This window comes from Epinephelus moara, chromosome 8 (assembly GCF_006386435.1).
Source record: "Epinephelus moara isolate mb chromosome 8, YSFRI_EMoa_1.0, whole genome shotgun sequence".
Taxonomy (NCBI): Eukaryota; Metazoa; Chordata; class Actinopteri; order Perciformes; family Serranidae; genus Epinephelus; species Epinephelus moara.
The window spans coordinates 40,801,083-40,825,231 of NC_065513.1; the positions used below are offsets into that span (position 1 = coordinate 40,801,083).

The 24,149-nt window shown below is 43.2% G+C and overlaps 1 protein-coding gene across 1 annotated transcript in view; it reads left to right on the forward strand.

Annotated features, from left to right (window-relative positions):
• Window positions 1-24,149, forward strand: part of antxr2a (ANTXR cell adhesion molecule 2a) — a 115,716-nt gene that overhangs the window by 50,082 nt on the left and 41,485 nt on the right. The window contains exons 13-16 of the mRNA XM_050050888.1: window positions 6,816-6,866; window positions 8,850-8,939; window positions 12,603-12,773; window positions 13,824-13,904. Of these exons, the coding sequence (XP_049906845.1) occupies window positions 6,816-6,866; window positions 8,850-8,939; window positions 12,603-12,773; window positions 13,824-13,904 (393 nt within the window). The remainder of the gene's footprint in view (window positions 1-6,815; window positions 6,867-8,849; window positions 8,940-12,602; window positions 12,774-13,823; window positions 13,905-24,149) is intronic.

Sequence of the window (24,149 nt, forward strand, 5' to 3'; positions counted from 1 at the left end):
GACGCGGTGACGTAGTGAGTGGTGTCCCAATTCCTAGGGAAAGATTTCAACCCCTACCCCTCGTTGCTTCATTTTGAGGGCCAAGGGGTAGTGGACAAGGGGGGGTATTGGGATTGGGCCTTAGTGTCCGTGATGGTGGGCATAAAAAATGTGGAAGTACAATCTGAAATTCAAGCAACAGCCCTAGAACCAGTAAAAATTTCCTGGATGAAAGTTTTCATGTCATCCCACAGATTTGCACTGAGAGATGAACAGGGAAATATGCATGCTGGAAGGATAGTTAATAGTTAATTCACACATACCACCCACATTGTCATGATACAGAGCTGGTGGAAAATCGGCAAAGTATCCCTTTAACGGATCATTACTGTAATGCTGATCACTTTCAGGGCAGTCAGACCCCCTATAGGTACTTAAATCTTGGTTGCTAATCGATTTAACAACATTTTCAGCTAATTATGTTTTCATTAGTGTTGTATGACCATGTCATTTTTTACAAGATAAGATAAGATACACCTTTATTGGTAAGATAATCTTATCAATAAAGGTGTATCTTATCTTATCTTGTAAAAAAATGACATGTAACAGTAGTTACGGTGGACGAGTAAAAATGCTGTTTCAGCACTGATGCACCACGTTTACCACTAAACTTCTGAAGGAGTATTGATAGGAACACCAGTGAATAATATGCCATTAAGCAGTATTCTTAAGGTTCATTCTCACTGCCGCGATACGGAAATGCGGGACGGATTTGCGGAATATTCGCGCAGCGCCTTTCCATGTTTAAACCATACACACAGGAGCGGTACGGATGCGGTGGGGAATTTCGCGTTGTTGTGTTCCAAGTCCGCGCTGCGTGAATGGGTGCGGATGAACATGGACGAGAGTAGCGGCAGCAGCAGCAGCAGCGGCAGCGAGCTAGCAAGCTAACGTTTAACAAGCGTCAACATCAACTTTCTTTAGCACTTACCACTCTCACCGCAGCCACCAAGCTGGACAATGGACTGCCAGACGTTGTCCTTTAATTCATTGTTCATAAAATCATCCCGTCTTTTATCAAAAAGGACGGGGTGCTGTGAAACAACCTTTCTCCCATACTGTCCCGCCTGACTGGATTTCAGACTCTCCCGGTCTGCGCAACTATAAACTGGATTTCAGACTCTCCCGGTCTGCGCAACTATAAACAAACAATTTCATTGGCCCAGCTGTGTACTTCCACCGGCGAATTCCGCGGGGGGTCAAAGTCTGGGCGGAAACTTTTTTCACCGCACGAAAGTTCCGCCCCAGTGTGCAAACTTCAATAAGAACCCATGAAATCAACTTTTATATTTTTCCGCGAGAATAATCCGCACGGATATTCGCCCTCGGTGAGAATGGACTTTTATTCAACCTTTATTTAACCTGGAAATCCCATTGAGATTGAAAATCTCTTTTACAAGAGAGACCTGGCAGAGGAAGCAGCCAATCAAAACGCATTAAAAATGCAACAAATACAACATATAAAACAAAAATCCACAATAAAACAACAACTATTCAAACATAGTGGCCTCTGAAGAGAAACAAGCACGTGTCTGTCACCACATTCTTTATGATGCCCTTAAATTAATCAACGGGTATAAGTGTCTCTGATTTTAGATCTCTTTGAAGATTGTTCCACGTCAAAATGGAGGAATCTGCAATGGAGGAAAATGCAGTTTTCCCCAAATCTGTTAAAACCTACACTGGATCAAGGCTACATAAAATGGAGCAGGTTGCACCACAATCAGTAACAGACAGAAAAGTAGCTTCCACAAGTTTTTTCTTAGCGCTGAAAGTAAAACAAGACTTATCTCTAAAAAAAAAAGCCAATCTTCACTTCACTTCAAGCTTCCTAACATTAAATGAAATGAAAACTTGTCATCTATTCATTTACCATATATTGATACTAGTGTTGATAAAATCTACTACTACTCACATGACACCAAAAGATTGTTCATACTGAGCACAAGGTGACTGACACCCTGCAGGAGTCTTGGAAGGACAGAATATATAATACTGACTCCAGTTCAGCAGCTCTGGTGATTAAAGAGAATGATATTAGTGCAAATGTGTCTGTCTGAATGTGGAGGTTAGAAGGTTATTCATTAATTCCACAGATCGCCACATGTCGCCGGTCCCATGTGAGCAGGGTGTTTGTGAAGGTGCAACTTGAGGCTGTGTGTAATTAACGAATCTTGAATGTGCAATGAAACTCTGAGCTCTCCTTTATTGTTTCCCTTTGAACAACTTGATTGCACTTGATGGAAGGTATTTCTGTCTTTAATCCATTGTTTAAACTTTTCTTTCGTCTGGATATTCATGAAAACTGCTCTCATCCCCTTTGGAAAAACAGCCTCACCCACTTAACCGTTTACAAAAATCCACAACAGATTATCGTTTGGGGCTATAAGCGAGGGGCTGCAGATGGTGCACCCTGGTCTTTTTCTGTCTCTCTGCTTTTTTCTACCGAGATCTGATAAAGGCAAATTTACCCTCCACTGCCGCGTTCCCTCTCACCCGCGCCGCCCCTTAAATGATAGACGTCACCTGGCTTTGTGGACCTGAAGGGAGCCCATCCAGGATGAGATGGAAGCATATTTTGGAAAACCAACAAAGGCATTAAAATGTAAACCCCCTGCAGCATGTCTGGCCGCGGACGTGTTTGTCTTGGTGGAGAGAGCTGCTGTTGCCTTCCATCGAGGGACGCGGCAGAAGAGGAGGGCCATGTGTGGCTTGTTAATATTTAAACCCCCAGTCTGCCAGGTTTCAGCAGTCGGGATGAGGCCACGCACACACACACACTCACACACAAACACACACAACCTCTTTCCCACAATCCCTCTCTCTCTCTGTGTCTCTCTCCCACATGGATTGATGCCAAGAGAGAGGTCATACAAGCTGTGGAGTGGTAATTTCTTTGTTTATGATTTGTTTGGAAATTAAACTCAGAATGGCGTAGCCTTTAGTTCAAATCAAAGGATTCGGGATCGGAGATGTGGTTTTGAATTACATCGCTGGTTTATCCAAATTCAAAAAGATTCACTGCTGAATTGGACGCACTTTTGGACACATTTTCAACTCAGTTGGTGTTTAATAATCTCAGATTACTTCTGTTATTTCATGTTAGGAGTTGTCAGCGTTGCTCTCCCTACGCAGAACTTCTGTCTCCTTATGTTCCAGTTCCCCTCAGAATCATTTTGATTTCCCACAAACAGGTTAATCCATCCGCAGTTATTAAAAGCACAAAGCATTTTTAAATTTCTAAATATGCTACCTGCCACTGATCCGTCACGATAAGCCTCCCGAAACAGCTTGACACAACACGGTTTGAGCTTGAGGTCTGGGAACGGACGGATTATGGAGGCCAGTTGGACAGTTACGGAGACAGCCATATGGGGACGATGCCCCGAGCCTCTCTGATTGGTCTGATTCCCCCCGGAGTCGTGACTGCGGCGGCGAGCCGCTGGGCCTGGTGTCAGACAGCTAAGTATCCCGCGGTTTTAGTTTTTAATTACGTCGCTGAGCGCTCCTCTTCACATCTGTCCATCAGGTAGCTGGGAAAGAGCAGCAGAGCCCCGTCATTTGTATAATGCTTTATTTATCCCACAATATGTCCAGGAAATCTGCTGCATAATTACTTAATAAAAAGAGATAATCCTGTCAACGTAAGGTGTGGCTGAAATGACGTTAATCAGCGTATGGAGAGGCTACCAGTAGACCTTTACTGGATTTGCTTACAGTCAGTTGTGTGTCAAAGAGCAATTAATTAACCCTAATTGATTATTTTTCATTATTCTAATGACAACAGTATGTGGAGAGTGTGATGGTATCCCTGCGCTTAACAGTGAATGAAACAGCTGTTAGGATCTATGATATGCCATTATTACATTGCTCTTTTTTTCCCTCCAAAACCAATTTAGCAAATGCATAAGCAGTGATGACAGTGAAGTATCTGTCTTTGATGACTAATGGACAAAGGTCTCACTTTGCCGCACACCTCAGCTTGAGATATGTCCTCGCTGTAATTATATGTACAGTATTTATAGGCCAGCGACTGTGCTCTGCTCCGTGTGCAGTCACGTCCACTATTGTGTAGGAGGGAGACTGTGAAACGAGGCTTATCTCAGACCAACCCCGGGAAAATGTGGGTGGAGAAGTGAACAGGAAACAGTGCTTCCTTTCTTATCAACTTCTGCTAATGAGCAAAGTAATTAACCTCGTTTTCAGTATCATATAATCTGGGATAAACGTCCATAAACGTGATGTGTGTATGAAATATGATGTCTTCAGCTGCCACCTTTGTCCAGCAAACACACCAGAGCCCAAATGTATATAGTTTAAAGGAATACTTCATCCACAAAATGATCATTTGTATATCAGTTACTTACCCCATGTTACCTTGAATTCATGAAGAAAACTTTACATGCCTCCATGTTGATCAGAGAATTAAAAAAGTAGGAAATTTGTGATCAGTTGGAGTAAATGGGGGCCGCGTTTACAAACTCTCACACAACTTATACGTATACTCAGTACTTCCAAAACACATGCATTTTTGCTAAGACGTAACTATTTAATGGAACAATGTGCAAGTTTTAGAGGGATTTAGTGGCATCTAGCATTGAGGATTGCAGATTGCAACTAGCTGAAATTTCTCCCGGTTAGAATTCCCTCAGTGTTCATTATTTGGGAGTTTTCGGGAGCCAAATTATCTGCAGACGTCTCTTCATCACCAGAACAAACAAGCCAAGTGATTTAAACCAGGAAAATTGCCTAATAAAGCAGTTTTGTGTTACAAATAAATGTTTCTCCACTGCTGTTCAGCATGTCAAAGATGGGTCGCTAGCCTAGCATCAGCTAATGTGAGCTTACTTTATTTCTTATCCAGACGTTCATGAAATTTTTACCGGGAGCCAAATTATTTGCAGACATCTCTTTTCTCTCTAAAACAAATGGGCCAGGTAATTTAAACCGGTAAAATCGCTCAATAAATCAGTTTCTCATTACAAATCAGAGTTTCTGCAACTTTAATGTGTGCTCACCATATTTCTTATCCAGATGTTCAGGAGGTTTTAACCGGGAGCCAAATTATCAGCTGAGGTCTCTTTCTCTTCAGAACAAACAGATCCGGTGAAACACAGAATAAAGCAGTTTCACGTTAAAAAAAAATCCATGTTTTTCAGACACTGTTCATCACTGAGGGGCTTCAAACCATGGTAGCTGATGCAAAAACATGAATAGCCCTATCTAGAGCCAGTTTTTGGTTTGAACATTTAGGGCTACTGCAGAAGTGTGGCGGTGCAACATGCTGATGTCCGTAGATTAGGACCCACTCCCTATGTAGATACAAACGGCTCATTCTAAGGTAACAAAAACACAGTGATTCTTATTTTCAGGTGATTACACACTAAAGAAAACATACTTATTATATTTCATCTTTGCTAATACATCCCCCTAAATCCTACACACTGGACCTTTACAAGACTTCTGTATATCTGCAGCACGTCTGGGCAAGTGCATTCATTTGAACTCTGGTCATGAATTCCATTGAGCAGAGTTCAAACGCACACACTTGCTTCGGTGTGCTACTCGTCTGTGTGTGAGACTGTTTATGTGAAAGTGTTTAAAAGTGACAATGCATGTAATTTTCTGGGTGAAGTATTCCTTTAAAATGATATTAAACAGAAAGAAAGAAGCACATTCTTACATTTCTAACGTCGGAACCAGATAATGGTTGGTATTTTTTCTTGATAAATAATTTAAATGATCAACATAAGTTATGTATCAGCATAAAGCGCTCCTGTACCATAGGGGTTTATGCATATATGGTGACTTAAACCCCACAATTTTCAGAAGACATAAACAGGACCTCCGTGTTTTGGGAGCTACAGCCCTGCTCTGTGTAGTGACTGTGACTCACGTCTCCTGTACCCTGAGAACACAGAAGAATACACTCCGTCTCTCCATCCTGATCCCTCTCACAGATGGATTGAGTGGCAGTGGTGTCTTCAGCAATCCTGCGGTAAAAAGTTGGACATCAGTATGTGAAGCGTCTGACTGACACCTGACAAATGTCACTGTCAGGCTGCTCTTTGCTTTGCGATGCACATCTGAAAAACCCAGTGGAGGCATCTTGTCCTTGAGTGGAATCACATTGTGGACAACCTGCTCCTCAGGTGCCATGTCATCCAGTGTTGTCATGAACAATGCCGCTGGGCTGGTCACTCTGCTGTGGGAGAGGTGTGTCGCGGTTATGTGTGTGTGTTTTATCTTTTTTCTTTCTGTGTGTGTGTGTATGCTGCCGCTCATCTTCCACGCAGACAGGGCTTGGAGCTGAGCCCGAGCCTCCTCCTCTGTATCTCATTGGAGCTAATTAACTCCTTAGGACTTTATGATTGGGGGGATTGCTTGGGAGCACTGAACCCCATCCAATTAATTAAGAGCTAAACGGGCAGCGGCGCTCGCCCCAAAGACTCCCCTGTCAACAAGTTGATTTTCAGCTTTTCTTTATTTTGCACGGGGGGCCCCTGATGTTGGTTTACAAGCAGAATCCTTGTAATCAGTAGTCAGCGGGGCGACGGGGTGCCAGTTGCAGTTACAAAGCAGCCTGGCAGCGGCTGCATCTCCGCTGTGCGATGAGCTCAGGGACGTCTCTGTTTGACTCAGTCACCTGTCACGAATCACCTCCGTCAGCCTCGTCTGTGCCTGTCTTGACAAGGTTCGAGCGTGTGTGTGTGTGTCTGTGTACATCCCCTGATGGACTTAGTGCTGACGCTCTTTTGCTTTTTGTGTTTATCCAGGTCATCAAAGACCCACCACCACCTCCTCCACCTTCCCGTCCTCCTCAACCTGTGAGTATAGTGTTGTCACAACACCAGAATATTTCTATTGATGCCAATGCCATTTTTAGAAATGTAAAAGTCATCAAGCAAAGTCACATAACAAAAACTGCACTTTATTATAACACAAGAATATCATGAACAAAAAATTAGCTTTAAATTTTGCTAAGGAATAATTCCACATTATAAAAATGGGTCCATGACTTCCTCATGTCTTTGTGTTAAAGGGTAATTTCAGTTTTTTCCAACCTGAACCATATTGTCCCATGTTTTTGTGTCTAAGTGACTAATGGGAACAATGATCTTTTAATTGATCCAGTATTGAGTGAGGGCGCTGCAGCCAGTAGTGTACTGTTGCAATGTAACCACTCAAGGCATGTTGGCACCGTCAATCTACGTCTACTTAAAGCGCTTGTTTTTGCCACTGACAGGCTCAGATTATTATGACAGAGTCTGACGGCACTATGGAAAGGATCCCTACAGAGATAAACCTTTTTGTCAAAGAGGAAGATTGTTTTTGTGTAATCAGAAAGCCCCAAAATCTGCATCACCAAACCCACCAGACTCCATTTAGATAAACAGTCATTTTAGTGTGTATGTAGGTAGGACATTTTCACATCTAACTGGGTGAATTACGGGTTTATTTTAAGCAAACCAGAGATGATTGTTGTTGGAACAGTGGGAAGATGAAACAAGACATCTTGTCAGTTTTATTTCACTCTCTTCCACTTTAAATGAAGTGTGTTTTACGATGATAAAATTAGTGTTTATTTAAATGGAGTCTGGCAGGTTTGATGATAGCGATTTTGGGGCGGTTTCTGGTTAATAAAAGGATCTCACTCTTGGACAAAGGGGTCAACATCTGTAGGGATCCTTCTCATAATGTTGCCAGACACTTACAGTATCAATCTGAACCTGTCGGAGGTAAATACAAGCACTTTAATTGGGCGTAAATTGATGGCGCAGGGATTACATTCCAGCCTGTTTTTGGCACTGCTGGCTGCTGTGCTCTCACTCAGGACTGGACATTTTTAAAAGTTGTTGCACCCATTCGTAGCTTGGACACAAAAGAAGGCCCAGGTTGGAAAATAACAAATTTACCCTTAAAATATGAAGCTCGAGCCAGGAGGCTGTTAGCCTAGCTTAGCACTGAGACACACTAAAACCTCGACGTGCTGATTTTCTGTTCATGCGCAGATAAAACAAACACAATATTATGTGTTAATTAGAGTTCTTTAGAGATGTTAATAGGTGGATATTTTAACATTGGACAAAGCCAAGTTTGATGCTTCTCTGTACTGTCAGTCGTTATGCTAAGCTAAGCTAGGCTAATCACATTCTGGCCCTGGCTCTGTACTTCACGCACAGACATGAGAAACCTTTTCTTGTCACTCTCTGAAGGAAAGTAAATGTGCATGTTGAACTACTTCTTAAAAACAACATTTAAGAAGTTTTTGGATCACACAGAGAAATTTCAGCTGATTTGTTGTTTTCATGACCTTTTTTTATGTTGAATAAGCCGTTTGTCATTACTGAAAAATTATATCATCATATCATAAAAATGTGACTCATATCTGTGTCATCACAATATGCACAAACAGGTTTTGGTCTTTAATAAGCCCTAGAGTTTAGGAGCTCCTTCTGCAAGACTGTATTCATCTGCACAGGATTAAAAATACTGAAGGAAATAATGTGAAGCAGTGAAGTAATTGTTTAGTTGAAATCCTTGAACCACGTAGAGAGAATTGATGGTTGTAGCAGGAATAAGGACATGAGAGCCTCTTCCTTCCTGACGAAATGACGTAAGTGAGTTTTCCTGTTGAGAGGAAGTGCATTCACATATTGATAAATGGGACTGACAGAAAACAGAACAATAGCAAACAGTCCTGCACTACCTTCCTTTTGTCGACGCAGCAGTTGTCTTTTACAAGAATAAAGTCAGCATGTGGCGTCACACCTACTGTAAATATGAGTAATTTTCCTTTTTGTTTTTAGGAGCCAGAGCCGCTGCCCAAGAAGAAGTGGCCGACTGTGGATGCTTCCTACTACGGAGGAAGAGGAGCTGGAGGGATCAAACGCATGGAGGTCAGAGCCTTAATATCATCCCCCAACATATTGCTTCCAGGAGCATGAAACACTTTCATCACAGTCACAACGACACGTCTCTTCTATTATGTTTGACACGTGACTCTCTTTGAAGTTTGCTGGATATGAAGTGATTAGAGCAGGAAATGTTGAAACATTAGGGCATCTTTTCTTATCAGACCTAACCAGTGGAAAAGGACTGAAATCCTGCAAAGATAAAATCCTAGAAAGCAGGAAGCGACACATCTCTGACAGCTGTTATCCTTTAGTTTGTTTAAAAGGAAACTGCTGACAGTCAGGGTTTTCTCCGAAGCTACAAGTTTGTGGAGTTATACAGGCAGCAGGAGGAGGGACCGGCTGACTGACCGGCCGGGCCGCTGTCCTCGTCAGCCCGCTGATGCCTCTGACATGACAGGCCCTGCCATCTCGTCCTTGGCCGTCCGAGCCTGATTGGATCAAGTCATTGCAGGATGAAGGATTGAGTGCTGCTGTCAACTTGACATATCCACCTCACCCACCTCTCCTTTCCACCTCCCCCTCTCAACTCCCAAACCTTGGCAGCCTCTTTGTTATCCTCCTCCTCCGATGGGAATCCAGGTTTGAAAGGCGAGCTCCCCTCCTCCTTCCTCCTCCCCCCTCGCTGTTTTACCCCCTGCCGCTTCTCAGCCCTGAGGAAGTTGGTGGCATTGCAGGGATTTCCCGGCATCCTCAGGGAGCTCCTATCTCTTGACTTTTTCCCCACGAGTGTTGGTGAGCTGCGAGCCTGGCTGTCCCGTCGCTCTCTTCATCCTGCAGCAGGTTGATTCCCACCGACAGGCCCGTCTCCACTTCTGAAGCCTCCCCCCTGCGTGTAGAGAACGAGGTGCTTGTTAAGATCAACCTGCCCTCTCCTCTGCATCCACATTTAAGACGCCGTGCTGAGAAAACCACCTCCACCTCCACCGCTTTGCCGTTGCCAATATTTCAAACGCGTATCGAGTCGGCTGAGGTGACAACGTATCTTTTATTCATCGCAGCCCTCTCTTTACTTGATGCGGCGGGCCAGGGATGTATCCCGGAGATGATTCTGAAAAGCTGTTCTATATTGTCACGGCTTAACCTACAGCTTGAAAACTGTGTCGCTAATTAATCACCTCTCCCCATTCATGTGACGGTGGATTTTTTATCTCCTCCTTGCAACAGATGTGATGAATTCAATTAAAAAGCAGGACAGCTTAACTAACACACAGGCCTGCATTCACACGCTCACACAATGTCACATTATACCACATGTAAATGTGCCTATTAATAAAAGCAAAAACAGCTTTTCAGGTCATTTCGTTTTCTTATGGATAATATAGATAGCAGTTGTCCAACTCCCTTCTTATTATCAGCATATTTATCTTCCTGTAGTGCAGGGGTGTAGTGCTGCTGGAGCGCACTGGAACATCACTCCTCCACTTTTTTTTCTTCAAGTGAGAAAAGAGAATATTCATAATGTACATAACCCGATTGAGTTCATATACATTTGTTAAGCGCTTGAAGATCCAATCATCACCAAAATTTATGTTAATAAAACAGATGGAATGGTCAAAGTTATCATATTGACATTTAAGGTGTGTTAATTGACTCATGCATTGAGAAACATGCAAGAAAACATCCACCTTAAAAGTTGCCAGTAGCTGCCGGCAGAAGTCTTTGAGCCACACAGTGAATTAAATTACTTTAATTCAGCCTTTAGCTGCTAGTAATTAACTAGTAAAGATAAAGAGGCAGCAAAACATCCTTTCATTTTATAGTTATAGTTCACTAATGTGTGGAAACTCGCCACAGTAGAAACAGTGGTTGCTTAACTTTCGAAACGAGCCACAACTTAACCACGCGCATGTGTCATATGTGCGCTCTGGTGCTGAAACAAACAGCACCACACCCCTGCTGTAGTGATTGAGAGTGTGTTCGACCACTCCTGCCTGCTTATTGGCTGTTATAGATGATATAGCTAAATGTAGCTTATGAAAATCCAGACAGATTTTTAATGAAGAGGTGCAACTAATTATTTGAGTTTGTGAAAATACTTGTATAATGTGGCTCTGCAGGTGTTTGTTGAGTCTGAGAAATCACCTCCATGATGTCACTGTGATGTCATTATGTTTATCTCATCGTGGGCTTGGAGAAGAATTAATTACAGGAAGTCTATGTTATAAACTGAGGTTGTGGAGTTTAAAGACAAGGCTGTAGGCGTTTCTCAATCTGCGTTGTTGCCTGGACTTGTGTTCTTGCGGACTTGTGAAACGTCATCAGTCGCAGCCCAAGTACTGTTCCAATTCAAAGTTCGCATCCAGCCAAGTACAGTCCAAATGCCCGGATTTGAACTTGCTCTGCCCGTTCCATCGGGGATGCATCGGGAGGTGACCTGTGTGGACTTTCGACAGCCAGGTATCCCAGAATGGGCAGCCATCCTTGGGAGTTTGTACTCCCGAGTCGAACTTGCCAAGTCTGACCTCCCAAGTGCGCAAGTCCGAACTTGGCGTACTTGGTATTGAGAATTGCCTTGTGAGAGCCAATACACTATCAAGCTGCATTATGGGTAGTGTAGTAGCCTGTGTTTTTGGAGTTTGACCAATATTAGGAACTAAAAGTCAGAATATATGGTGGTGCAGAAATGAGTCCTAAAACCAGGAAATGAGTTAGCATTTTAGCACTCCTGTTTCCTTCTTCTTGGTTAGATGCCTGGCATTAGGTCAGTGGTTAACACAAGCTGAAGAGACTTTTATGATTTGTGCTCCAACATAAAATACGTCAGTAAATACCCCACTTGGGAATTTTGAAGTCTTTAGTGGTCTTAAAATAGACGTATGCTAACAAGTGGCTAAATGACATTAATTGTCGTCACGCCAAAAGCAGCTTTACAGCCTGGTCTTGGTGGTGATGTCGAAGTCATGCAACTGTGGTTAGTTTGTTTAAAGTCTCACGTTAACCTTTGACTTCTGGCAATTGCATTTATGCGACAAAAAATATCGTAAAAATGGTGCTCATTTGTGGAGATAATGCTGAACAAAACATGTAATTATCATAAACATGTGTTTGTAACAATCTAATCTTCTGCAAGAATCCATCATTGGCCTGCAAAAAACCATCATCATCCCTGCAGCACTCTATATCTGCCTCTACTATTTTGATCAATCTTTTTTAAATCTGTCTCTTGTTCTTCCCCCAATTTAATGAAAGAACAGTCCTAAGTTGCTGCAGTACCCCCCGGGGGGGCAGTTGTTTTTCTATTCAGCGTTTTTTATTCACTGTTTGCCTTGAAGAATGTCAGAAAAACTAAAAATGCTCACCACAATTTCCCAAGACCAAGCAGATGTCCTCAAGATGTTTTTAACCAACAGACCAAAATAATGAATTTTTTTTTTCAATTCTATAAAACAGAGAAAAGCACCACATCCTCACACATGAGAAGCTGGAAGCAGGAAAGATTTGGCATTGTTGCTGACCAACTTTTCAGTGATGATAATCTGTATCAGATGAAGAATCGCCTCAACCCCATTACATTTGTGCTGGTAGCGATGGAACTCTTATCTGGATGAAGAAGGAGGACTGCACGTGGAGTTGTTTGCTCCATCGATCTCCAAAAATGATAGTATGAGCTATAAATTGGTGCTGTGTTTGCTTTTACCTGTCCAGGTGCGTTGGGGCGAGAAGGGCTCGACCGAGGAGGGGGCCAGGCTGGAGAAAGCCAAGAACGCCGTAGTGTCCATACCAGAGGATGTGGATGAACCAATGATCAAACGTCCAAGCCCAAAACCTGCCCCTGCCTACCATCACAATGAGAACAAATGGTACACTCCCATCAAGGTGAGTGCTACAGCCATGTACCTGACTCTGATGTCACTGAATATGTTGGGTTTTTTGTCTTGGGGCGTAATTCTTTTCAGTTCTCTTCACTCTAATAAGTAAAATGTGATATCATGTAACCTTTGAACTTCAAAGATCATCTTTGACTTGAGGAAGAGGTTATGAAATTCCATACTAATGTCATGTGATGATACCCGAGCCAGCTCCATTAACGGTCACCTGTCCCAATACCCACACTTCCCTGTGAAATACCCACTTGCACTTGGCTGTGCACGTTCACGTTTAGGCTAGTGGTGTCCCAAAACAGAACTGAGGTAGTGGAAGTGGTTTCCAACACTTATAACCGGCCCTAGATTCCAAGGGAGCCCCGACCCACACTTTCAACGAAGTGGAAGATGAAGTTTCCCAGAACACCTTACGAAGTCAGCAACTTCTGCAAGTTTTGGAAAACAATTTGTTACTGTACGATCAGAATGTAGGCTATACAAACAACAGATGGTTGGACTAGCGTAAACTCATCAGCAACTCAGCTGAACACAGCGTCAAAATATTTAAACAAATCGACTTACCCGAACAAAATTGATCAGAAGTAGAAGAAGTCGTAGGCGCCTCCTGTTTTCAGCATTTCTTCTCCGTTGTTTCATCAGACGGAGAAGAATAAACATAGCACACGCCACAACACAAGCGCTGGAGCTGGCATTTTCAAACCTGAATGACTACCGGTATCATGTGTCACTACTACACGTAACGTATGCCTGCACATCGGCCACATCGATTTGCATGAAGTGGTGTCTCATTTCATAGGGAAAGATCTCTACCCTAATATTTGTCACTTCCCTCATCAAGGGTCTCGCAAATGAGGGCACTCAATACCAAGTGGAAGATTTAAGGGGTAGAAATGAGACTGGGCCAAAGACTGTTAGATGCTTATAAAGTGGTCCTTTGAGCCTGTTTTGTTTTCATGCAGAGGTCAAATGTGGCATCAGTACTCAAAGATTCCTGTTACATAACATGTTTCTGCACTAAAGTCGCATTTCTCTTTGTCATCAGGGTCGTCTTGACGCTCTGTGGGCTCTACTGAGGCGGCAGTACGACAGGGTTTCACTCATGCGACCCACAAATGCAGACCAGGTAAGTCAGTGAAAAGAACCTCAGCGTTTTACACCTCTTGACGCTTCTGTTCCCAGTGGAGAATCTATTTGCGGAGAGGCCTAAAATACCAACCGTACCGATATGCAGAGGCAGACTGAAGAAACAGTGAAGTGTGCGTGGGTGTTTTACTGTAGGGTGTGTGTGTGGGATACAGTAAATCAGCGTCAGAGTGTTGTGTTGTGTTTTTAGCTGCACAAACCTGCAGCCTGAAGGGAGCGAGTCAGAGTCTCATCAGCGGTCATCTGTGCAGTTTGTTGTATTCAGGGGTATAAATAGAGAGTTTCCTGCACCAGTCAGCAGTGTGGATGCTCCTCTTCCTTTTTTGACTATTTAATGTTGTTGTGGCTCTTCTGTAGATCCCCTGTATGGCTTATTTTGAGTGTTTTTATCCTTCCAAATCTTTTGAGTCACCACAATTACAGTTAAGGACTCATTATTTTATTGCTGTATTGTATTACAGCTGCGGAGGTACAATTATCTGTGTACTGGCTCTCAGCAGAGGAAGCTGCTGGCACAAGTTGAGCATTGTGTTGTTGTTACCTAACTGCTAGCTGCAGCTGCAACGGCTCACTGAGGGAAGCATGACGGGGACGACCTAATATGGTCAAACTCTTTGACTTTTCTCAACCTCCGCCAGAGAGGAGGAAGCATATCAGCTCCACAAACCAACACACTGAAACCCGATGCCCCACAGGCGGTTAGCAGCACACGCTGCTCACAAACCGCCACCAAGTCAGAGTTAACCAGATGTTTTCATATGCTGTTAGCTCTCTAAGGCAGCAGTTTATCTAACAAACCACACCATCTGCTGTGGACACTGAGCTATATGGCGAATCTCAGAATGAATAACATACATTAGAATCAGTTTGCAGAAGGTGTAGAGTGATGATGGAGCATTTAGATTTTATTTCTTGACCAGATTTGAGTAGTAAAAGTAGTCCCTGATGTCTTTCATCCTCTGTGGTGGGCACTTCTGATCATCTTCCTCTATACAGAACTTTGAGAGCAGGAGCCTTAAGAGTCTTTTTAATGGTTTACAGAATGATGTCAGACTGAAAACGTCTCAAGTGAAATACCGTTTGCTGCTCTGTATGACATGGAAAAAAACTAAACCGGTGGGCCAGCTGTGAGCCTGCCAATTGCTACTCAGGGCATCACAGAAAACTCAGAATACCAGAAGATCCACTGCAAAAAAATAACCATTTGCAGGTCAAGAATTTTCCAATATCATCACAAAAACTGAGCTAAATTTGGCTGAAATGTTACAGACCTGCAGGTTCTGTATAACCATTGTCTAAATTTCTAACGTCAAAGACCTGTAGTCAGCAGGTCGTTACCAAAACCAGTGAAATTCCACAATTCTTGATACCCAGTTGACCCTTTGCTAAGCCCTGCCCTTTTGTGAAGGTCAATCAAGCTGTCAGCGAGCATGGAGCCCACACTGTAACTAACTGCACTCCCTGAAGAAATATTATCAAATTCTTGGAGAATCGAAAAAGCAGTTTAAGAGAGAAGCAGACAGAGGGGTCTACAGTCTGTGTTTGAAGGATATATCCAGGATGTCAAACTGACTCAGCAGCAACAACAGGTTAAAAAGACAAAGATAGTTAGAAGCTAAAGCCGAACTATAGGCTGTGGACCTCTGCCGAACGAGCCAGCAGCTCCAGAGAAGGCCAAACAACGTTCATCTGCACACACTGTGATGACACACAGCTGGTTCAATATCAGCAAAGTTTCCCTGCTTCCCTTCACTGGTTCCTGTACAGCAGGGTCGGTCTTTGTTTCACTGTTATATCATTAAAAAGCAAAAGCAGCATGTGTATACATTCAGTAGGCTATATCTTCAGTAGCTAGCTAGCTAACCCTACACTTTTCAGGGTTTGATTTTGGTTTTGGAACAGGGAAGAAACGTATATCTTTTTCCAACCTCTCCAGGTAACGAGTATCATTAATACACGACGTGCCCCAGGCACAACATTTAGCTCCAAATCCACAAAACCAGCCTGAAAATGAACTTAGCGAAGGGTCAATTCAACACCATGGTATAAATCAATGTACTTAAACATACACACATTTATTAGAAACACTAAAATCTGAATAAAAGTTTATTATTAATTCCTGATGATAAATGGTACGTTCTAGTCTATGTGGGTTCATGAGGGATTTGTTTGGGTGAGGAAACATATATTTGAAAGTCTACTGTATGTAAACATAATTTTCCTCCATTGTTGTTGTTCTTCAGCATTTGGACATGTAAGATCTGACACTTGGTCTTTCTGGTTGGCTATTTGTCCCACCCCTCTTCCATTGTGATTGGTTGGCTGGGTTAAAAGTGACGGAGATGAGCGCAGCGTTTTACCCAAAGTTGAACATTTTTCAAGTCTCTGCGACTAGAAAAAAAACAGCAAATGTGCAGCACTCAAAGCAGAATAGACGCTCAGTGCCTTGTCATCCTGCTGGTGTTTGTAGCAGAGTGAAATACGCAGCGCTCCCAATGCAAGAAATTCACAAAACACTCTGACCTCAGAAAAACACACTTTCTTTTCAATGTATCAAGGCGGAGCTGTCGCTTCACTTGTTGCCATCTTTATGTGCTGTTCTCCTGTGCAGGCAGATGTTCATCCTCTTCCTCGGCATTTAACGGCAAACTAGAACACTTGTAGGCGTACGTGCTGAACCGTCAGGTTGATGGTATTGGAGAAAAACAAGTACTGTTACATTTTCAGAATTTTGTCATCGACTTGGCAGTGAAGTATTGGTTCTCGCGTCATCTCTTCCCGCTAAACTATAGTAGCTGGGGTGATTTCAAAAGCAGATATATGTAACCTGGACTTAAAAGCTACAACTTAGTCTGTGTTGTAACTTGGGTAAAATTCTGCTTGACATACCTTGACATACAAATGACAAAACCAGAGCTGTCTTTGTTTGTTAGTCTCCAGCAATACCATTTGTTTCTCTCACTCTCTCTGTAAGGGCAAAAGGGGCTCAAGAACGATGTGAGCTCGTTTCACTGCCATGATAAATTGTTAACAAATGGGCTGGTGCTGTTTGTGTGTGTTGTGTCATTCGATGACCAAACTTGCATATTTTCCTGCAGTACGCTCGTTGGCAAGGCTGCTGTTTTCATGTTAGAATGACAACAATTCCCCCGCCCAGTATCCATCCAACTGAGCAGAAAAAGGCAGAATGAGGAAACATCATGGCTGCAGCTCCCTTTGAGTACAGGATGATAGATGCTCCCACACAAGAGGTCACCTCAGTTGCTCCGAGCAAACTGTTTGGAAGTGTAGAAAACAGAGAGCGAGGCCCACTGGTGAGTAAACCAGTTGTGTCAAAGCACTTCGGATAGAAGGGGACACGGAAGAAAAGCTGCCAGTGGAGTCAGCGGCACGGCTGGCTCTCTTCATTCACATGCCGATCACTGCGCCAAACTCCACTTTCAAGTCTTTGATCAAGACTGTACACAGCGGACACAGGAGAGAATCAAACGGGAGGCCACGGAGGCTGTGTGTGTTTGAAGTTGCATCTTAACAGAGCGGTCGTCAGCAGTGGATGGAAACTGAATATTGGTGAAAACAGAAATCATTTATTTTTAAGTGAGTCATGATGTTTTTAAATCCTCCATTGACTCACTGTTGAATTTAAACACAATATTCCCAGCATCATTATGAACAATACAAATGACTTTTATAATAAAAAGGCAAACATCTAAATGATTTAAGCCAATCGTAATTCTACTTTAAGTTTCAGTTTGAACGGTTTCAGTACGTCCAAAAGGAGTAAAGATTCCACAAATACAGACTCTGAACTGATTGTGTTAGCAGTAATTAAACTAAGAAAAGCCTCAAAGTTACATTAATCTAATTTGGTTCATAGATTAAATCAGCAAGGTCAGATTAACTGATGACTTTTGCTTCTTTCCATTTACCTTGAAAGGCGAAGATCAGACCTGGGACCCAAGTTAACTGCCTTTCAGTGCAGCAAGTCCAACACTGCCTCACTCCGAAGTCGCCGAAATCTGGCGCATGGGAAATTGCTTGTGGCATCAGACACTGACAAAAAAGCCGTCCTTAAATGTCAGCATGATGCAGGGCCAGTCGCTGTTCTAGTTTAATAGCACTCGGCAGCGTCAGGGGGAAACATGGCAGGACACGAACAAAAGTTACATCATTTGTGGGGCGCTAATTTGTAGGATATCGTACGAATCGTTGTATGAGTAAACATTGATAGGTAACACCTCTATTTTGTGCGTACAAACGCCAGCAACATGTCCAAGTTGGACAGGGCTGTGTGTACGACTTTTTTAATGAGACACAAAGAAGACAGAAGTGCTAATTAACAGGAGTTTACTACTACTGTTGATGCACAGAGCAGCCATGATGGATTTGTAGGTCGGAGTTGGTGAGGTTCTTCCCACTTTCCCAGTCAGAAATGTGACCTCAGGAGGCGTTCCTATTGAAATTTCTGACTGGTGCAATGGTGCAAATGAAACACACCATTTTACATCCCATTAAAATCCATGTCAGTCATTCACAACTCCAGAATTGTCCAGTGATGTCGTGTCACCTTTACCTTTACTAAAGGTTCTGGGCATCAACACAGTTTCCATGTACTGGTGATGTCATATAACTGATAATAGAGTTTCACTGGACCAGTTTTTACCTGGACCTGGTCCTCGAGTCTAGTTTTACTGGACTTTTAAATGTTGGATTTACAACGTCAGTAGCCCACTGTTGGGTTTCTTCCAACTGTTCAAACTTTCTGTTTCAGTAACTGACATTTACCCGCCTCCTGTTGCACAAGTGTTTTTATTGTTCCTTGTCGTCTTTATGAGCTGATGTTGACTCTGTAACTTTGCCTGTCGCTGGCCTCCAGCCTGGTCCGCAGTGAGACATGCGTGTGATATCGGGCTGAACAGATACACCTGATCAAAGTGAGAGGAGTCTGAACTGTCCGGTGGGAGGTTAGGTGTAGATGGCAGAGCGGGCAGCAGTGACGTGGAGAAGGGAGAGGAGAGGAGCAGTCGAGGGAGGGAGGGAGGGAGGAGAGGGAGCGAGGGAGAAGGGGAGGGGAGGGCAGCGGTCTTTGATGGCGGACAGGAAACCTCCAGGGTCATGAATTTTTCAGCGGGCTGCATCCGCGGGGTTACAAGGACTCGTACAGGTGTAAGGAAGCAGGTTGTCGCAGACATCTGTTCAGCATGGGGACCCGGGTGTCCGTGCCACCCCCTCACCTCCCCCTCCTCGCCGAGCTTCCATCCTCACCCCTCTTCCCTCCCTCGGCAGTCTCCCTTCCCGACCCCTTCCCTCCCTCCCTCAGTGCTGCCGCCCGGAGCCAGACTGCTGGATTGTCAGCAGATGCAGAAGAGAGACAGAAAATGAGAGTGAAACAGTTTTTTTCTCTCTTTTTTTTGTGGTCTCACATTTAGCGCCCGAGGGCCTTCAACACCAAAGGTAGAGCGGGGGTGGACACAGCTGCAGTGCCGAACTTGCCCCAGGCACAAATAAAGAGATCTAATGTGGTTTGACTGTGTTGTCGGTGAGACCAGGGAGCCGGGGAGGCACTTCAGAGCCAACTTAGCACAGCAACATCTGCCGCCAAGTTTTGCCGGGGATCGACTGGGGACAGCAGGTAGAGGAAGGTGGCAGATAGAGGGAGGGAGGGAGGTTGGCCTTATTCTGGTGCTCACTCGGGCTCTTTTTGAAGAGGCGGTGGTGTGCATGCACGCTTTTTTTTTTTTCTCTCATTCACCTCCCCCCACCCTCACATTGTAGGTATTGTTTTCTAAAAGCAGCTGTCCACGAAATGTCCAAACAAGGTGTGCAATCAATGATGCATCACTATACATTAAACCCTCTGTATCCTCCTACAGAAACACACACACACACCACAGTGGGCAAGCCAAAAACAGAGAACAGGCGCTCTGTGTGTGGATTTCCAGTTGGATTTCCATTTGTTCCTCTTGTTCTCGTCTGTTCCTCACCAGGGGATGTGTGGGCTGAGTATGCTGCTGTGTGTGGAGGTTAATAGTATTATCTGATGGGCTGTTATACTGTTGCTTCAGCATATTTGTTGTTGGGTTTACAAAATAAATTTTAAGCTTTTTTTTTTTCCTTTGTGAATCTTTGCGGTTTTAGATTTAACGTACTAATGAGGTGATGGTTACTGATCCCTCAGGGTGGAAACACAGGAGAAAAATAAAAGCAGTGTGTCTCCTACGAGCATCCTGGGTATTGCTCAATATCTCAAACGACATTTAAACACAACATCTGCAGAAATTAAACCAAATTGAAAAGAAAATCCCCCATCTCTCTTCTCTGTGCTTCTCTCCATCACATGTGACATCATACTATTGGTTATTTTACATTAAAGAGGACTTAATTTGCTCATTTTTAGGTTCATACTCATATTTCGGGTTCTACTAAAACATGTTTACATGTCTTAACGTTAAATGTTAAAGCATAAAAAAGCATAAAAGCATTATAACATATTTTCCTCACACTGTCTGTACTGCAACAGCTGTATTCACCCTCTGTCTGAAACGTTCCGTTTTAGCACCTGTCTCTTAACGCCCCCCCTTCCGAAAAAGCCCAGTCTGCTCTGATTGTTCAGCATTTCCGGGTCCTCTGCATCTCAGCGTCTCTGCACCATCATTGCAGCCAAATAATTACTGTAACAAAGAATAACGACTCTTTCTATGGTTAAAAACTGCCAGTAAAAGCTTCTAAACACCACTGGACATGTTCCAGCAGGAATTTGATGCGAAATTGGGAAGAAATTAACATCTGGAACCAAGATTTTATGTTGTTAGCATGTAGCTACAAGTAGCAGTGTACTTGCAGCTGGGGAATGGCTGCATATAGTGGCGCTTTCTCCCATTAGAAAATCACCAATCACAGCTTTTAAACACAACCAGATAGGGTTGTCACGATACTAAAATTTCAAACTCGATATCGATACCCAGGAAAATATTCAATACTCGATACCATTTCCGATACAGCAGCAAAAAATTAAGAGGCATGTCATTTTTTAAATAAAGATCAGAACAGTAACATCAATGATAACAACAAAAAATCCCCCCAAAATAAATAACAACCAGAAACAAGATCTGTCCATACAAATGTATTTATCTACAGCCCTGTTTATTTTCTGTGCTTCTGGTGAATTGGCACCATATTTTCGTTGCTGATCAAATAGAGTTGGTAGTTTAGGCTCAGGATGCTCCTGTTTCTACCTCACTATGTGATCAGAGAACCAGGGGTTACGAGAGAAACCAAATGTTTTTTCAGCTTCAATCTGTGACTTTACAGTTAACATAACTTTTCAGACACACATAATTGTGTTGTTCGTTAAACTAACATTGTCTAATAATGTTACAGACGGGCATGACTGATAGTTTTCTGCTTAGCTCCCACATTAACGTTAGAAGCTATATTTTAGTTTGATGCTGGCGACACCAGCTGCTCAGCTGCTAGTGAGGGGAGGGGCTGTACCTGCCGTCTGCAGCGTGCTGTGTTCACTTGACTAAATATTTCCAAAGAGCGCTTTGTCCTTTATCATTTTTGACCAAAACTGGCTGCTCTGATCCTCCTGCAGCCGCGCTGGCCATATTACCTGGCTGCTCTGATCCTCCTGCAGCCGCGCTGGCCATATTACAGCAACAGAAATGCGTGCATGCGTGCACAGCGACGACAACAAGCCGGGTTGCAGCGAGGGCTCTGTGCCTGCCAGACGCTGCCTGCACAGCGCGTGTCCGTTGGACCCGTCGCGCGCACCCGACAGGCGCTGAGGTGGCGTGCACTGTTAGTATCGATACTTTTGTAAATTAGTATTGTATCTGGATACAGCGTATACTTTTCAGAGTATCGATACTTTTGACAACCCTACAACCAGATGTGTTCCATCAGAAACATGATCTGAAATTTGGGAGAACTGTATTAATTTGGCAACCATGATGAGACAGTTCCCTGATGTTAGCATGTAGCTACATGTAGCAGTGTGCTTGCAGCTGGGGAATGACTGCGTGTACTGGCACTTTCCCCTGTTAAAAATCACCAATAAAAGTGTCTACACACCACTGGACACGTTCCAATAGGAATATGATCCAAAATCAGTGATATCGGCAACCAAGATCACATGTTTCTATAACGTTAGCATGGCGCTTCCTGTAACAGTGTAGGCTACATATTGTAAACCCTTGCAGTAGCATACCTGGAGCAGATGTCCATATAACTATCTGACATCAGCTTGAGGCTAAACTAGAAAAAACGGTGAATACACAGTATTCGGAACAGTCTAAAGCCTCAGGTTTGTGCTCACAGGGATTATGTCTGCATAACTCAACCTCATTATTTGAAATTTGGCCATGTTTAAAATAAACATCTGACATTGTAACATTATAGATATATATATATATATATATATATATATATATATACATATCTATATACATATATATATATATATAAGACAGAAAATGAAGAAACACATAATAGATCGCCTTTGAAGTGTCAGCTAAGTGAAATTTTTTTTGAAATTCATCAAGGACATATTTACATGTGTATAATCCTCTTGCGTAAACTCACAAGTGAGTGCATCAGCAGAAAGAATGTAAATCTCCGGACTGTACACAACAACTGGAGGAGAGTGCAGGAATTAAAGCTGCAGCACACGGACGTCGTTCTGAAACAGCATTTTCAATTTATTGATTAGTTTTTAAATTGAAAACTAAATTTTTAGTTGATAACCTCCAAAGTCATTCACTGTTTTACAACGAGTCCAACAAAATATCCCCATGACAATAAAATATTATGCAAGTAGTAGGGAAGTGTGGGAAGGTATTTTTTTAACATCAGGAGAGAAGTCAGTGTAGACGTAGTGGGAGATAATCTATAATAAATTGAGATTTCCCCCCTAAAATGCCTCAAAGAAACTGCACAGATGAAGAACACATGTGGGGCAGTTGTAGCGGCAGCTTCCCCACCTCTCTGTGTGTCTTCCTCCTCTCCTCCCTCAGCTGGTTTATCTTTCCTTCACCCTGCCAGCGCTCGGTGCCCCGGCTGTGACAGCGTCTTAATTTAACAGCCGTCGGTCACGTTGTAGACGGTGCTGTGGGAGCGTTTAATTAAGTGACTGTGAGCAGAGGGACTCTACAGACCTGCTCTGGAAGAGTCCCATCAGATGCAGGGAGGAGACGGAAAAGGATGGATGTAAAGGGAGGTGTAAGGAAAAGGAAAAAAAACGAGGACAAGGCTGGCAGAAGCTGAGGGCCACCGAGGGTAGAGGTGACAGTCTGCTTGCCTGGCGGAGCCTGGCATGGCACGGCATGGCATGGCAGAGCTGTCCTTGGAGGTCAGAGCAATACATGCTCGGGTTTATTTTCCCCTTCCTCAGCAGCTCAGTGTAGCGCCCGCCGGTTTCTCAGGGCTCAATTAGGATGCTGAGAGGTGCTGCGGAGTGATTGTTTGCATGGAAATAGAGCCAAGTGAAACATTAGACTGCAAATTGGACGACGATATTTGCTTTTCAGTTTCAATATTTGACTGGCACGAAGGTGCTACATGTAGCATTTTAACATCAGTAAGTCATCAGTAATTACCACATTCATTTTGAGACATGAGTGTAATTACTGTAAACAAACAAGACCGTGTCTGAGAGGATTGGCAGCCTCCCTCTGGCCTCTACACTGCATTTTTACATTGCGAGCCACCGGGTCACATTTTGTGGGAAATGTTCTTTCAGCGCAAATGGAGCTCAAGTTTCTCTCAGAGTTTCTCTCAATGGCAGATGGTCGAGGAGTGAACGGCTGATGGGGGGAAAAATTATTTCCAATATGTTTATCGTCTTCAGAGAAAACACAAAAAAAAGCTTTGATCAGAACATCATCTTTGTAACAAGAGCTGAGGAGGTTTATGGGAAATATAGTCTTCTAGGAGCAATGCTACTGATTTTATACCTTCTAAACATGTGAACTTAACAATACTGTTTACCATGTTTCTAAAGAAAGCATGATTTCAGATTTCCCACCTTTTATTTTCTGTTTAATCAGCTGACTTGAAATTTGTGATGGACATAGCTACCGTGACATCACCCACTGGCTTGTAGACTCTTGTTTTGAGGGGTGGATCTGAAAACTGAAATTTTCAGACGGTGAGCTTCAGGTCCTGACAGATGCAGAGGCATTTCTCAAAACCCTCAGTCTGTCAGTGCGCTTCAGTTACCAGC